General features: G+C 40.6%; 1 protein-coding gene across 7 annotated transcripts; it reads left to right on the top strand.

The window, feature by feature from the left end:
• Positions 1 to 148: 148 nt before the first annotated feature.
• TRMT10B (tRNA methyltransferase 10B) lies at positions 149 to 17,329 on the top strand. 7 transcript variants are annotated; one of them, XM_046022392.1, is made up of 9 exons: positions 149 to 212; positions 6,568 to 6,771; positions 7,188 to 7,296; positions 8,119 to 8,243; positions 9,822 to 9,974; positions 11,109 to 11,187; positions 11,794 to 11,861; positions 14,956 to 15,079; positions 15,653 to 17,329. In XM_046022392.1, exons 2-9 carry the CDS (start codon positions 6,586 to 6,588, stop codon positions 15,805 to 15,807), a joined length of 999 nt encoding a protein of 332 aa, XP_045878348.1. In that variant the 5' UTR covers positions 149 to 212; positions 6,568 to 6,585; the 3' UTR covers positions 15,808 to 17,329. The 7 variants fall into 7 exon arrangements, with proteins under 7 accessions (XP_045878348.1, XP_045878350.1, XP_045878352.1 ...); XM_046022394.1 differs by having other exon boundaries at positions 192 to 212; positions 6,574 to 6,771; XM_046022393.1 differs by lacking the exon at positions 149 to 212 and adding an exon at positions 6,133 to 6,330 and having other exon boundaries at positions 6,574 to 6,771.
• Positions 17,330 to 17,368: the final 39 nt, after the last annotated feature.

Genomic DNA, 17,368 nt, shown 5'->3' with positions numbered 1-17,368 from the left:
AGGCGAGGCAATAACTGGGCGGTAGGCAACTCCCTAGTACCCGCGTGGGTGGTGTGGAATGCAAAGCCTTCCAATGGCACCTGCTCACCGGGATGCCAGGCTAAGAACTACAACTCCCAGAATGCCATTCGGAAAGGTGGCAGGAACCGGAAGTTGTGCCGGAGGCGCGGCCTGATGTGCGCCGCCGAGTCTGTGTGAGTTGAGGGGTTCAGGTACGCTCGGGGCTCGTTGTGGGATCGGCCTGGGGCTGGAGGGGTCTGGCTTGGGACTGCCGCTTCGTTCGTGGACGGGGCAGACGCCGGGAAGCGGCCCTCAACGGTCTTGTCGCCTCGTGTCCACCGCCTTGGTGCTTTTTGCCTTGCTGCCTCCCCTCACACTAGCAGCCTGTGGGCCAGGCGGGGCTCACAGGAGGGGTACCCTCGGGCCGGGGGTCTGGGTGTTCTAGTGCTGAAGGTGCCAGAGGACTGGAGCCGGCTTCGCTGGACTAAGTTTTAGAAAAAGAGAAAAGTGTGCAAGAGACAGGCCCATCACTTAGCGCCCAGGGATATGCTCCTCAGGTGGGACTTGGGTTAGAAAACATCTGAGGCCCCTGTCAACTCAGAAGTGGGGGCGGGGAGGGGTGGAGAATTGATTAGGTTAGGAAGTATTTATTGAGCCTCTGTTATGTACCAAGCCCTTTTCTAGGCATTAAGGGTAGTGTACAAAGCAGACAGAACACCTGCGTTTAACCAGGTGGGATATAGGAATATAGGAATGGGGAAGTTCAGATAATAAGTAAACATGTGCCATGTTAGATAGTGAAAATTAGAGTAAATGAGACAGGTAGTCATACAATTATTTGGGGGAAGAGCATTGGAGGTAGAAATGACAGCAAGGGCAAAGACCCCGAAGTGGGAATATCCTTGGTACGTTAGGAGCAGCAAAGAAACCAGAAAGTGCAGAGGACACTTGATGGGGGAGGTAGAGCTTAATGATCAGTATAGAACTGTAAGGATTTCAGTTGTGTGCTGTAAGTGAAATGGAGGATACTGCATAGTTCTTAGCAGAAGGGTAACATAATTATCAAACATATCTGCAGGGCTCAGAACTGGGTACTGGGGTTGTGCACCTGAATTCTTTTTCCTCTCTTCCTTGGAAGGGCTTATGATGTAGTGGGGAAACAGGCAGACCAGCTGTCATACAAGGCTGAGTCCGACAATTGAAGCCCTATGAAGGCAGGGTGGACATCAGTCTCCAGTCCTCAGCATGTACTGTTATAAGGTGTGCTTAGTAACTGTTTGTATATGATTAGTAATTAATTGAGTAACCCTGGTACTCAGTACTGGACCTGTAACAGAGGCTCAGAAAACATTATTTTTTCTTTAAGATTTATTTATGTGTTTGAGAGAGAGAGTACACACATGCAAGCAGCGGGGAATGGGCAGAGGGAGAGAATCCAGGGCTCAGTCCCAGGACCCTAAGATCATGACCTGAGCTGAAATCAAGAGTCGGATGCTTAACCAAGAGCCATCAAGGAGTGCTCAGAAAACACTTTTAAATGAAGAAATGCTAAATCTGGCCATAGATAATGTCTCACACAGATTAAAAACATTTGTTCCTCTGTGATGCCTCATTTCCTGGTTGCTTTCTGAGGATCAGTAGATGGCAAGCTGCTATTCAATATTTACTGAGCTTCCATTTCATGCCAGCCCTGGTACTGGCCACTAACAATTCAGAGATGAAAAAGGTGTGGTCCCTGCCCAATCTGCTATATTGTAGACTCTGGTAGTGGTTGGAATTGCCTTCCTTGATTTTCAATATTGCTGTACCCTGGGTTTCTAAAAAACATCCTCAGGGACTATAGGAACTTGGAGAGAGGAGATACAGGGAGGGGACTAGGAAGAAGGGAATGGGGGTATAGTGGTAAAATTCAGTTTAGTTCAACAAACATTTATTCAAACACTCCTATTTGCAAGGTTCTGTATTGTGAGCTGTTACAGTGTTCATATAAATGTCAGTACACAGTCCCTCCTGCAAAGGAATTCAGTTTGGTGGGAGAGAGGACATGAGCACAGACCTAGTTTTCTAAACAACAGCGGAAAACTTGGCAGCCCCTCCAGCTACTCCAATCCTAGCTCTCTTCTCCTTCCAAGCCAAACTTCTCCAATGAGACCTCCCAGTCATTCCCCAAAAGGGTCTGACAAAGAGGAGGAGCTCAAAGAATATTTATTGACTGAATGAATGGACTAACAGAATACAAAAATGCTACCGAGTCCAGAGGAGGGAAAGCACATGCCTGTTAACAAACTGGCATTCATTTAACAAATTGGTGTGTTTTCTTACCCTAACAAAATGATGCTGTTAGGTATTGGGCCAGTTTATCTTAAAGTTTTCATTTGTGTGTTTGTTGTTTTTTTTTTTTTTTGAATGCCTAAGTGTAGAAAAATGCAGATGACTGATGGTTGGCACAGTAAGATTTGGTCAGTCACCTAAAGGAATGGTCATAACAGGTCTCACCGTCTTTTCTTTAAAAAAAGTATTTATAGTCAACATCACCGTTCATATGTGAACAGCGCAGCACTTCTGAAATGTCTAAGAGTAACTTTGTATTTTACTCATTTCTCTAGAAATAATACACACTGCTAAATTTCATGTATGCCATAAGTTCATAGTGATACAGTCAATGGTATAAATAAATACATTAAAATTTGTACTGAGTATTAAAGCATTTCTGAGCAAAAGTAAACTTTAGCTTATATAAGAAAATGAACACAATTTCTAATATGTAGCTTTGAAAATCTAGAATGAAATATACTTGGCTATCTTCAGGAATATATCTAGGGGTCATATGTTGTTCACATGATGTGTGATAAACACCCAAAATTGTTCAGCAGCTTACCTTTTTTAGAAAAAACAACACTGGAGGGGTTTGAACAATCTGTATTTCATGAGCAGTTGTTGCATGCCAGGTGAATGACGTATGTCTAGTTCTTGCAACAGTCCTGGGATGTAGTAATATCCCATCTAGTAGAATCTGTGACAAAGAGTTAATACTTTAGGCTATTATCCTACTACTTAGAGGTAGGAAACTGAGAAGGCTAAATCCTAAGACTGTTGTTTCTACTACAACAGCCTGTTATGTCTAACTGAAAAACAAAACTAAAATTTGGCCTGATTTTGAACATTTGATGGAGTACAAGAAAACAGTATGAGCTCAACACTAAAAATATTTGCTATGAACATCGGTCAAAACATTAGAGAACCAGGCGCCTGGATGGCTATCGGTTAAGTGTCCAACTCTTGGTTTCAGCTCAGGTCATGATCTCAAGGTCTTGAGGCCAAGTTCCTTGGTCATTGAAGAATCTCTCCCTCTCAGTGTCCCTCTGCCTTTCCCCCTGTGCACATGTGTGTGCACATGCTCTCTCTCTCTCAAATAAGATAAATACCAAAACCCACAGTATAATCCTTGGATACTGCTCGGCTCTGTAGTGGGTAATATTTATACAGTTAATATAAATGCGGTTTATTGGTTTACAAATTTTAGAAACAACCAAGGGGATAGACAAAGCCCAAAAGGATTAGTTTTGATGACACAAGGTAGACGCTGTCTTGAACATGTAAATTAAAGCTTCAGCTTGCGGAAATTGAAACATTGAAGGAAGAAGAGAGATAGAGGGAAAGATAAGGGTGTTTATGTTCAGAGCCTAACCTTGAGATTGTTGAACAAGACATAGTAGTTTAAAGATATCTTAAACATAGTAAAGATGTCTTCTAATAATTGTCACGACAGAGGTAGGTATTGGTCTTACCTTCCTAGGATTAAAAAAAGCTGTAGAGTTGGACAGATTATATGAAGAAACTGTTTTCAGGCATTGGACAATAGGCAGGACAAGACTTACCCTTGAGAGAAATGAATTTAAGGTGGATTGTAGGCCTAAATGTAAAAGCCAAAATTATAAAGGTTCTAGAAAGGAACATAGAATATCTCTGTGCTTTTAGGGTAGGCAAAGATTTCTTAGAGGACACAGAAAGCATTAACTATAAAAGAAGAGAATGATAACTTAGACTTGATTAAAATTTAAAATTTCTGCTCAACAAAAATAATGTTAAGAAAATAAATAGACAGGAAAAAGGAAGAAAATAAATAGGTCACAGACTGGGAGAAAATATTCTCAATACACATGTCTGATAAAAGACTTGTATCTAGAAATATGTTAAACTTCCACAGCTCATTAATAAAAAGATAACTTAAAAATGAGCAAAAGACTTGGTCATAATTCTTAACAAAGATATATTATGAATGACCAATAAATTGCCTGAAAAAGTGCTCAATATCATTATCAAAATACTGCAAATTGAAACACAACTAGGTTCTACTGCACAAGAATGGCGTAGATTAAGAACTCTTAACAACAGCAAATGTTGGTGATGTTGCAGAGCATCTGGAAGTCTCCTTCGTAGCTGACAGCACTGTGAAATGGTGCAGTTACCTTGGGAAATTGATGGCAGTCTTTTATGAGTTAAATAGGCAACTATCCTATGCCCCATCAACTCTACTTACTTAGCCAACAGATACGAGAACATACATCCACAAAAACACTTGTAAGAGAATGTTCATAGCAGCTTTATTCATAGTAGTTCCCAAATTGGAAAAATCTCCAGTATCCATCAACAGGAGAATAAACAAATTGTGATACAGTCATACAGTGGGATTCTGCTCAGTAATTAAAAAAAAAAATTACTAATATATGAAGCAACATGTATGAATCTCAAAACATGTTGAGGGGGAAAATGTCAACATCACTGGTTGAATCCGTTTGTTTGTTTTATAATAGGCACAGTTAATCTGTGGTTATAGAAAAAAACAACAGTTGCTTTTGGCTGGTTGCGGGAATGGGATGGAGTTTGACTTGGAAAGTGCAGAAGGCAAGGAACTTTCTAGAGTGATGGAAATGTTCCATATTTTGATGAGGGTATAAGTAAGACAGGCCCTAAGCTTTTGTCAAAAATTCATCAAACTGGTATATTCCCCCCACACACACACATTACTGAGTTATGCCCTGAAAATCTTTGCATTTTACTGTATGTAAATTATACCTCAAAAACATTTTTTAAAAGATTTTATTTATTTATTTGACAGAGAGAGATCACAAGTAGACAGAGAGGCAGGCAGAGAGAGAGGGAAGCAGGCTCCCCGCTGAGCAGAGAGCCCAATGCGGGACTCGATCCCAGGACCCTGAGATCATGACCTGAGCCGAAGGCAGCGGCTTAACCCACTGAGCCACCCAGGCGCCCTACCTCAAAAACATTTTAAAGGTCAGTGTAACTAACAGAAAAATAAATAAGAGGTGATTTGAATTCTAGTGTTTCATAGGGAGTTGATAAAATTCAAAGTTGATGATTCAAGCAGTAACAGAAAGTATATGATTTCAGGTTAAGGAGTCAATTACCAAATGAACTAAAAACATCTGGTTAACAGGTTGCCACTAGAGGTGGGAGGGGTTGGAGTGAGGATCACTACTTTGCATTATAACTAGGTCTTTTTTTATATGCATGGATTGTATTACACAGATTTGCTTTTGCAAAGATAGAGTTTTCTAAAGATGGTGGTAGCACACTGGACTCAGAGGAGCAGCCAGAAGCAAAAGACAGAACATTCTTTGTGACACTTAGCCATAGACTAGAGCATTTTATACTCACAACTTTCCCAGGGATTTTGAACAGTGCTTTGAAATTATGGCATTGCTTAAGTATGCCATAGCAGTGGTTCTCCATATTTTCCCACTTCACCACTTCTGATGGATATTAATATTCTCAAGGTGACTGTGGCTTTCAGCTGCAGGGATACTTAACTGAGTTGGGAGAGGGAATACATCGTTTGGAAAAACAAATTGTGAAACATCACCAGCAACCTGGAGGAATTCTTGGTTGATTTTGGGTAACTCTTTACCATAGTTTTTGGCTAGCTCTTATTCTAGGATATTTCTAGTATTGGACTGCATACAGTACATGCTCAGTAAATGTTTGCTAGAGGAATAGTTTTGAATAGAAATGGAAACATAATGGAGGAGATGGCTTTTGTCATTTCTGCCCTACCCTCAATTCTGAACACGTTTAAAAAAATTTTTTTTTAAAGATTTTATTTATTTGACAGAGAGAGACACAGCGAGAGAGGGAACACAAGCAGGAGAAGTAGGAGAGGGAGAAGCAGGCTTCCTGCAACGGGGAGCCCGATGACCTGAACTGAAGGCAGACGCTTAATGATTGAGCCACCCAAGCGCCCACTGCATACATATTGAAGAGCAGAATAAATGACTTAATTACCTGGGTCACGGCAGCAGTGAATAATTGGTGAGTGCTTGGAGTTGTCAGGAATTATGTTTGTCCAAGAAGTAGATTTAGCTTTCTGACCCATTTCTCTGGAAGACACTGATACTTTTCTCCATTCAGTAAATCTGTGTAAATACCTTCCACACTTTTTCAGCAACACAGTAACACTATTTGACATTTGGACATAGGGAAATACCTCTGTAAGAGAAGTAATGTAACGTCTCTCATCATTGTGCCTTTCTCTAACCTGGGTGAAAGGGACAGAAGACAAAGCACATGGACTGGAAGTTGGAAAGGAGCGCTCAGAAAACAGACTCACACGTGCTGCAGGAGCAAGAAGTCATCCTAGAGGACACAGGCGAAGATAGCATCTCTGAAAGCTTCCGGCTTCTACAGATCGATGTGGAATGCGAGCATCGGGAGGGAGATATGCTGCCCACAGGCGGTACAACGTGGTGTTCAGTAAGTGTAGCCTGGCCGTGGGCTCTGGGATCATGCTTTGTCCCAGAGACCCCTCATATAAGGGTAGGTCCTAGTAACAAAAAGACTAGGAATGAGTTTGGTATGTTCCAAAATTGGATGAATTTCCCACTAACTGGTTTAAGGTTTCAGTTCCACTTGAGTCCTAAGAAGAGTAAATCAAGTTCAAGAGGAACCATCCCTTGTGTTATCCAAGACTTTGGGCACATCACATCTCTTTCTTGGGTCTCCGCTTTCTCTGAACATAATCCAGTCTATTTTTTTCCTTTTTTTGACACTAATATCCTTTTTCTCTCCTAACTTTAAATCTGATTTAAAATAAATAAATAACTTTCGAATATTCATTTTCCATTTTGGTGCTTACAAAGTTCTCAATTTTGTTTTCTGGATAACATAAGAAAAATGTCCAAAGAAAACAGAGACACTGGGAAAAGATAGTTGCAGCAAAGAAGAGCAAAAGAAAGCAAGAAAAAGAAAGAAGAAAGGCCAATCATGTAGAAAATTCAGGTAACAATAAAGCAGATTGCTGGCATAATCATTTATATCTTAGCAGACGTATCTGCATGTTCCTAGGAGAGTAGGAATTGTGGTTTTAAGTAAAAAACATCTTGGAGTAGAATCTATTATTCTATTTTATTGGAAATCAAAGTATCAATGAAAGCAAAATTTAAGGCTGCCTTTCACATATCTAGTGCACATGTGTGTTTATACGCTCAGAAGTAGAAGGAATGATAAAATTAGTAGTTAACATTTATTCAGTGTTACATGCTAGGTTCATTGCTAAGAATTTTACATGCATTACCCTAAGGGATAGGTGCTTTCATTATCCCCATTTTGTAGGTAAAGAAACTGAGGCTTAGAAATTGAATAACATGCCCAAGATCATGTAGTAATAATTGAATGGTCTGAACTCTGATTTAGACCCAGCAGTGTGCTCCAGAGCCCACACTCCATACCACTCTGCCGTCCCCAAATGAATACCTTGCATGAGTTTCAAGCTTCTCTTTATATATAAAAAGTACTCACTTGGTTGGGAAGATTTGTATCTTACTGAATATATTCCTCTGTTTTCCCGCTTTTATTTATTTTTTTTTTTTAAGATTTTATTTATTTATTTGAGAGAGAGCAAGAATGAGAGAGAGAGAGCGAGAGCATGGGGGGGGGGGGGATCAGAGGGAGAAGCTGACTCCCTGCTGAGCAGGGATCCTGATGTGGGATTTGATCCCAGGACCTCAGGATCATGACCCAAGCCAAAGGCAGTCACTTAACCAACTGAGGCACCCAGGCACCCTGCCCCACTTTTATTTCTTTCTGATATTTCTATCCTAGGCATCTGCCCCCAGCACAGCAAACGTTTTCTGAGATCCTTAACCAAGGAGAGACTTTTGGAAGCCAAACACTCAGGACCAAGACTCTGTATTGATCTGAGTATGACCCACCACATGTCTAAGAAGGTAGGATATCCATTAAGCTCCAAATTCTGCTCACATGTTCTAGTCTCTGTAATTCCATAGCAAACCAGCAAAAAGAGTTTGGTTTTTTTACACATGACTACTCTGTTCCAAGATGGCTGTTGTTAAGAATCAGGAAGAGAATAGATATCCTCTGGTTTAGCTTGCAAAGTTTTATCTTCTCTTCTCTTTTGAGCCCCACACCATTGCCTCTGTGTTTATGGTGTCCTCAGTCTAGATGGGGTCTTTTCATGTTCAGTCCTCCAGAGATGAAATCTGGTTTTCTGCTGGGAAAAGGAATACTTGCCTGGTTACATGTGGGGAGGAGATGACCTGGTGGGACACTTTCCTGCAACCTATGTATTTTAATCATTTTCCATTCACCCTATTGTGAAGGAGGGATTCCACCCTAGGGTTCTAGGGATGGCTGAAGAATATACACTTGACATTGGACAGGTAAGAGTGATAGCGGTTTATTAGTCACTTGTACTCAGCGCAGGGGGGGATGACACTGTATGCTAGGCAGGGCCATGTCGGGTTCCACTCGGGAACAGAATGAACAACCAGGGGCTGTGGAAGGCAGGCTTTGTAGTGTCATGAGGGTGCAGTATCCCCTTGGTTCCTGCAGGAAGATGTGATTGATTTGCTGGAAATAACTCTGTGGGCTAGCAAGGAATCGAAACCCGGTACTTGGGGATAAGTACGAGCTATGTTTGGACCTGTGATAGAAAGGATTGTTTAGCTAGGGGACCTTATCCAAGGGAGCAGAATTGGGAGAACCTGAAGCTGGGTTTTTCAGGGCCCACCTGGTTTTACCAGATGTGTAGGCAACACATGGTAGTGGGCCTTCGTTTTAGGCCTTACACCACAAAATGGATTTTTCTGTTTGCCAACATCTTTATTACATGTGCTCCTATCTGCATGTTTTTCAGAGGAATCAGTAAGACTGAAGATCCGGGGTTCTAACATGGAACCCCAGCCTTCTGAAAAGGTCAACAAAGAATTTCCTACTGTTTATATTAATTGAGATAATCAGATTAAATCAAACCCAAAGTGTTTTTTCTCTCCCAGGCCAGATTGTGAAACTACCTTTCCTTAGGGTTTTATCTCTGAATCAGGATGGAAAGTTAAAACTTCTGACCCTAGTACATCACCAAGAGTTAGAGAGAAGGTGCTAAGTTTATCTGATGAGTATAAAAAAAAAAAAGTATAGTAATCTAACCTTTTTAAAGTGAATAGTAAATATCACATGGTAAGATTTTAGTAATGAGCTGAAAGCACCTTATTAGATATATAACACCAGTTCCAGAAGGAGGGAGGGTTCTCAGTCTTTCCATTAACTCACTATTTCCGGGCTAGTATCATTACCTTAACTTTGATCTGTAAGGTGTGTGGCATGCATTTTACTTTACTACATGAACACACATAACACATACTAGCTCCTGGAATAAAAGGGGCCATTCTAATTCATGAGATTTCCCAGAGTAGCAGTCAGTGAACTTAATGAGTAACCGTTTGTTGATAATGAATTTAGAAAGAGTGGGCATGTTTCCAACCTAAGCTGTCCTAATTTCTTTGAAGGAATTAAGTAGACTGGCTGGACAGATCCGAAGGTTGTATGGTTCAAATAAAAAAGCCAGCAGGCCATTCTGGATCTACCTCACTGGATTCACAACAGACAGTCCCCTGTACGAAGAGTGTTTGAGGATGAATGATGGATTTTCTAGTTACCTGGTAAGCTCATTGTGGATATTACTTGAAGTGTCCTTTGAGAAGTAGGTCATGTGGTAATAGTAAATTTTTTTAACTCTTTCATATTTTGGTATAAAAATGTGTGAATTATTTTCACTGTTGCAATCTAAAAAACTTTAGAACCTCTCATCAGTTCTTACATTTCCAAACTTTTGTCCTTGCACCGCATTGGCAAGCTAATATTACCGGTCTCTAGGACTATATTTTGTGTCTTATGTATCGTATGCTAGATTGTATACTCCAGGAATGTTTGGGGGAAATGCCAAACCTTTCTTATTCATAGTAGTGCAGGAATTGGGAACATGAGTTGTAGGAGAAGAGAAAATCCTTATGGTAGGAACGTGAATTCGAGATGAGTTTTAGGGAATACTCAGTTAACTTTTTACCTCTTGCCCTAGGGGCTCATGAATGTAGTGATTATAACAGAGACAACAGTCCAGATCACTTCCTAAGAAGTGCCACGAAAAATGTCTCATGTATTTGTATGGCATAACTGGGCCTGGTAGCGTGAACTTTCCTAGGGAGGTCTGCAGAGGCAGGAGCGTGAGAGGTACCCTGCGGACCCCTGCACAGTTAGTGGTCACTGTTACCGTCTGAACAGTCTGTCCTATAAAATAACCATTTCCAGCTTTTCTTCTCTCTGCGTGTTTTATGCTTCTTGTATGTGAGCCCAACAGACCCACTCTTAGGGCTACGGAATTCCCTTGCTTTCCTGTCTTCATGCCTTTCTTTGGTGATTCTCCCCATTTTCAGTGCTTCTTCCTTTTGTATGTGTCAGTCATTCTCACCTCTTTTTAGAAACCAAGCTCCAGCATTCCCTTCAGTAGAAGGCTGTCCCTGGTATTGTCACTCCCTCATCTGTCGTCCTGGGGCAACCTTCCTGTACATCTGTTAGGGTCTCTTGTTACTCTCTGTCTCATTTTGTAGGGTTGGGTGTCGTCCTTTCTACTTCCCTCCTCAGCTGAGCACTTTCTGAGAACAGATTGTCAGACATGTGTCCCGTGGATGCACACAGGGCCATGCCTAATAGAGAATAGGTGCCTGGTAACTAGTTGCTGCAGTGTGGGCTGCGTTGTAACCTAGTTCACACTACATTGGATTATTTACATTTTTCAGCTAGACATAACAGAGGAAGACTGCTTTAGTTTATTTCCTCTGGATACCCTTGTGTACCTGACTCCTGACTCAGAACACGGTATGTACTTTACTGCATGGATTCATGTAGCACTTTGTTCTTAGGCCTGTGTTTGATTATTCCTTGTGTCAGAACTTGTTAAAGCCACCCAAGGTGTATCCAAAAAAAAGAATGGACATTAATTGCACACATCTTGGGGTGGATACATCACTATGCTTTCGGTATGTGCTGCTGTGTGTGCACAGCTGTACAGATGTAGGGTCTCCGGCCTCGGCTGGGCCTTGTGAGTTATCTGGCAATCTTTCCCAGTTTCTCCAGTCAGCTCCCTTCCTTGGCCTCTTGGATCAATGTTAGATACCTGTTTTTTCCAGAAAATCAACTATTTCACATAACTTTCAAATTGATTGGTATCAATTTAATCTTAGTATTCTTTTCTGATTATTTCATATTCCTCTGTCATTTTAATTGTTTCCTTTCTGAATCTTAAAGTTGATTTGAATCGACTACCTTTTTTTGTCTTTTCAGAGAATGAGCAAATCTGTTACCTTTTGGTTTCTATTTCATTAAGTTTCTACTTTTATCATTAATAATTCTTTCCTTTTACTTTCTTTGGATTTAGAAATTATAAAACCAATTTGATCTCAATGGCCTTCATTTTTTCATTAGCTCTTGAAGATATTGATCTAAACAAAGTTTACATCCTTGGTGGACTTGTGGACGAAAGCATTCAGAAGGTAAATGTACATTTTAGACCTAACAACTATATTTTGAAAAGCGGGGCTTACTTTCAGAGGCAGCTGCCCTACCGTAATCTTACACAAAAGGCCTAAAAATGCAGAGAATAGGAAAAAGGACCCCATCCTGCCTAGGTTGGCCCTTCCACTTGTGAAGCTCCCTGTCATCGTCAGTGTTAGCCATCCCCTGACGTGACAGTCCTGTTGGGAACCAGAATGGGGAGTGTTTGGTAATTATGTAAATAGCCATGTTGAACACCTTTCTTCTCTCCTCTCTTAAGCTCTGCAAGGGTATCTCTGATCTTGACCAGCAAAGCATTAACACATAGTTCTTACCAGCTATTTGTTCTTTGTGAGAAAGGAGTTTGCTCCTTCTTAGGCCATCTTTTCTGCTGACATAAGACTTATCTCATAATCTTTATGTCAATAGGACTGTCCAGATTTCTTTTTTTCAGTTGAAATTTTATTGGAATAATTGGAGTTTTGAAATATGTTTCTATTATATACATACTAAGATAATTGCTTAGTTCATATTGCTAATTAACATATTGCCTGCACAATAAATAATGATATAATAGTTAAAGTGTATAAAAAGAACTATAGTGAGAAGTAAGTCTCCCTCGCATCCTTGTCCTGCAATGCCCCCAACCTTGAGGCAACCACTGTTTTCTTTTTCTTTTTTAATTTTCTTTAATATGTATATATATATTTTTAAGATTTTACTTATTTATTTGAGAGAGAGCGAGCATGAACAGGGGTCGGGGAGAGGGAGAAGCAGGCTCCCTGGCAGGGAGCCTGATGCAGGACTCAGTCTCAGGACCCTGAGATCATGACCTGAGCTGAAGGCAGATGCTTAACTGACTGAGCCACCCAGGTGCCCCAATCACTGTTTTCTTGTGTATCCTTCTTGATACAGTCTGTGATAACACAAGTGTTTGTGGGTATATTATGTATATATATATTTTCATATATGTAAGTGTATTTCATATATTTTTTCATATGAGATATATACACATGTTTAATACAGATGATACTTAACTGAATTGCATGCATTCTAAAAAGGTCAGTGTTCCATGACTCAATAGTGATAATCTAAAAAAACAGGTGGGGGGTGGAGGTGGAATTCTAAGAATGCCAGCTATTAATGAGAAATACATATTAGAATTTGAGAAATTGTTATTTTGTCACTCTGAAAGCGAGACATTCTGCAAGACAATTGGACCTCACTTTCAAAAAAGCCAACAATATGAAAACTAAAATAGGGGGGACTGTTACAGGTTAAAAAACATTAAAAAGACATTAATAGCCAAATGCACTCTCCCACAGCAGAGTGACAGCCCCTTTTTTGAGGCAAAGTCTGGCGGGTCAGTGAGCAATGTATGATCAGTAGATGGGCAGTTTCAACACACTGTCTTATCTTTCCGGCAGTATTTAAATTGAATAATAATTGGCATAATGATTTGCCAAAGGTATAGAACTTTTTGGTTGTTATATTGAGCACATTTCTTCAGGGGGAATCGTTTTATCTTTAAACGTTCAGAGAACAGAAACCGGACTGTGAGTTCCTTCAGGGCAGCATCCAAGTCTCCTGCTAACTTGGAATTCTTGTACTCCAGTTCAAAGTGATTGGAAAAGAATAGACTTAAAAAAAAAAAATCATAGACCAATAAATAAATAAATAAAATCGTAGACCTTGTAGGCAAAGGAGTATTATCCTTCAAGGAAGTCTTTTGAGCAGCTGTACCTTTATTTTCTCTGACTTGCATCATGTAACACATTTTGGAAGTTCTCTCTTGGAATTGTGTCTCATGTGAGTCCGAGAAGCAACAAGTCCAGTGTTAGGACCTGCTGCTCCAGTTGGTTAGATCTCACTCGAAGTGGCCAGTCAGTTACAGTTACAGCCCTGTAGGAAAGGATACCAGCGAGCACAAATTCAGAAACATTTGGCGTGAATGTTGAAGAGACTCAAGACATAAGTCGTGGTCAAGGGAGGAGCGACAGAACTGAGACTACTGGAAGGTTGCAGAGGGACACGATCACTGCTGTTGACAACCTAAACCGCCTTCTTGTGGAAAAGCCATTTTACTTGCTTGGTGTGGCCCCAGGGGGATGGAACTAGGACAAATGAGCGGAATGCTCAGGGAGAACACAATTTGGCTATCAAGAATTTCCTTTTAACCTGTACTATGAAAATTGGAATAGGTTTCCCCAGGATGCATGGAACTCCCTGTCACAAGGATTGTCCACTTAAGGACAGAGCCCACTTGGGAAGGAGGCCACAGAGGATAGACAAAGATTGGATGGATGTTTGGAGTGGGATAATTAGCTATTGAGGCCCCTTCCAAACCCAAGGATGTTAATTATCCCAATAATCTAAACCTTTCTCTTTAATCCTGAAATCATAAGTAGGTAGATGATCTTTCCAGAGCCACTTACAAGATAGCAAATATAATCTGAACTTCAGTTCACGATTCAGGGACATCTTTAAAGGGATACTAGTTACTCCGATCCTAAATGGCCTTAGATTTGGGGGGGTTGGTGAGTTCTTATGACTCCTTTCTGCAGTTTTCAGGGCGCTTCCTTTTAATTGGACTGTGTGCTCTCACATCTTAATGCTGTCTTGTTGCTTGTGGTGTTTCTGACGTGAATCCTATCTCTCTTATCTCTAATTTGCTGCTGCGAATGGCTATAAGCTAAAAACTCCAAATGTCCAGAATTGTGTCTTACTGAATTAGAGTCAGGAGTGTTCTCCTCTTCAACTTCTGGATGCAGATTGTGGCTGCAGATATGCCTCTCTTGACTTACTTCCTTCTTGGTTGTTAGTAGTAGTAAATGGAAACTAGTGATAGATGAGTCCCAAATGAGATATTTGCTGCACAAGCCGTTTCTTATGGAACAAATAAATACTCTTCATTATCTGAAGTTTCTTCCATCTTGCCATAGGCCACTGATTTTTAATACACTTACCATTTAATTATGATTACAGATGGAAATTAGAGTGGTGGTAAATGGGTTTCTCACAATTTGTTATGCATATTACAATGAGAATACCTTTGTCATTTTTAAAAGAAAAATATTTAACTGTGATTCACAGAAGGTGACATTTCAGAAAGCCCGAGAACATTCTATCAAGACTGCCCGCTTGCCAATCCAGGAATACATGGTCAGACACCAGAATGGGAAAAACTATCATTCAGAGATACTGGCCATCAATCAAGGTACTGCTGACATGGCCCACACTTAATGTGTGTTAGTGCTGGTGCTACTTCTTTGCATTGTGTGGAAGTATAAATGGCCTTTGAAGCAGGCACTCCCGCCCTGCCACCAGGACTGGTACACTCAGATTTTATTGCATGCACTTTGTGACAGGTACTCTGGCCTTTCGGAGGCGTTTTTCATTTTCTTCTTAGATCCCAACTATGTTAAAGATGGTTGAAATTTGTCCTGTGGCCTAAAATGCCCTGGATTCAACCCGTCATTTAATAGTGAATTCCTATTTGTCCTTCTTCAGTCCAGGGGCATCTCGGCTGCTCCCTTCCCCCTCTCGGCCACGTCAGGGGCTCTCCCTTGTATTCCTGTTATACTGTTTTCCTCTCAGTGTCGCAGCACTGTCTGTTTACAGGCCCATCTCTCTCCGTGTGGGGTGAGGTCCTTGTGGGGAAGTGGGTCCATGTGTGGTGCAGAGAAGCTTGTTGAATGAAGTAGTCCAGAATACCCTTTTCCTCATTCATCCTTTACCAGTTCTTTTTCCTCAGTATGGTCACTATGTTTTCTTTTTACCCTTCTCACAGTATTTGATATCCTGTCCACATACTTTGAGACGCAAAACTGGCCTGAAGCACTGAAGAAAGGAGTTTCTTCCAGAAAAGGCTACGTTCTTCAGAACTCCGTGGATGACGGACAGCCCGAGAAGCTGCCAGAGGCAAAGTTGCTGGAGGTGTCTTGACTGAAAAGCAGAGCAGAGGCTGGCGATGGCACATACTTGCCTTTACTTATCATCTTGGATCGCCACTAGAATTTAAGTTACTAAGAACAGGGACATTTTATGCTCTTTTCTATCTCCCATAGTGCCTAGCTCACAGGAAGAGCCCAGATATACTAAGTAAAAAGTTTACATAACAAGGAATTAGCCCTCAGCTACATGGCTTTGGATGTATTAATTCATCTTTTATATACCTATTTGTGAAATAGCTACTCTTTAGAAGTAGCTTAACAATTAAATAATTATTGTTATATTAAGAGTTTCATTTTCACTCAACTGGCATCATAACGTTGTAGCACTTCCTCCGGCCTCCTCTGATCATGTGGATTTTCCCCAACTCAGTAGTACACTCTGCGTGTTTTGCAGGATCAGCCTGTCCTAAGCTACCCTGCTTTAAACCCCCATAACACTTTGTTCCCACTTGTGACTCCTACCCCGGGCTCTGCTCTGAGTATGGGAGTGGAGGGTTTCTCTCTTCCTTAGGGTAGCCTCCTAACAGGACACTTCATGGGAGTATCTTCGTATCCTTCTGAGCCTTGTACAAACTAGATTCTTCATACATATTTGTAACTAACAGGTCAAATTGAAAAGCAAAAACACAGCATTAAGTCTGACTTAAAAATAACCAGAAAATACATTGCCTCTGACATAAGCATGGTAGATAACTTCTCATTACACAAATCTGTGATCCCTTTCCTCATTTCTTAGTTACATGCAGTTGCTTCCATTACTCCAAAAACTCTTCAGTTTACTAAAAAGTTTGGGTTAGTAAACTTGAAAGCTAAGCTGTTAGCAAATTCAGAGAATGTATTTTAGATCTCAGCCAAAACGTTACTGCTCTGCTCTGTCCCCTCTCCTTCAGAACTGAATCTTTCAGGAGCTATTATCTTTACAAATTGTATCAGTGTCTTTCTATTAAAAACAGCCCAGTCTTCAGGAAACATCTTTAGGAATATATAATGCTCCTTGCTTTTCATCACCATATTGAATGAGTTCTATAATCTCTGCCATCCAAGAAGGGACCTCCTCTGGCTAGGCTTCAGGGGTAACTCATACTCTCAGGGAGGTCTCTGCCCCCCTCCCAAAGCACTGACCTGGATCATCTGCCAGGCTTCATTTTCACCTCTAAAGGCTTTTACCTCTAAAGGCTTTGCTTTAAACTCCAAAAAGCATGGAAGAATTTCCTCTCCAACTCTATCACCTCTACCATTTTTTCAAAATCTAGACATGTAGTTTTGGACTTGGCTTCAAGATCCTCATCAGTGTTATTTATAGAACAAAAAACTGGACATACCCAAAATATCCTGTAACATGAAAATGAAATTTAACTATTGCATTTTTCAATAGGACTCATGAGAAATATATTAAATGTTGAAGTGGACAGAGTACATTACAAAGTAGCATATAAAGTAGAATCCTGTAATTTCAATTTGAAAAATACATACACTATGTCTAGTGTATTTGCTTCTTTATGTATTCTACGTATTCTTTGGTGAACATGTTTCACTATTATCAGAAAATAATT

The sequence above is a fragment of the Meles meles genome, chromosome 11 (genome assembly GCF_922984935.1).
Source record: "Meles meles chromosome 11, mMelMel3.1 paternal haplotype, whole genome shotgun sequence".
Lineage (NCBI taxonomy): Eukaryota > Metazoa > Chordata > Mammalia > Carnivora > Mustelidae > Meles > Meles meles.
Note: the sequence above shows the minus strand (reverse complement) of the source record. Positions and strands in the feature narration are given on the sequence as shown.

Coding starts and splice junctions, on each gene's coding strand:
- TRMT10B (XM_046022392.1), top strand. CDS start 6,586: ATGGACTGGAAGTTGGAAAGGAGCGCTCAGAAAACAGACTCACACGTG. Junction 9,975..11,108: donor ATGGATTTTCTAGTTACCTG/GTAAGCTCATTG, acceptor TACATTTTTCAG/CTAGACATAACAGAGGAAGA. Junction 11,862..14,955: donor TGGACGAAAGCATTCAGAAG/GTAAATGTACAT, acceptor TGTGATTCACAG/AAGGTGACATTTCAGAAAGC.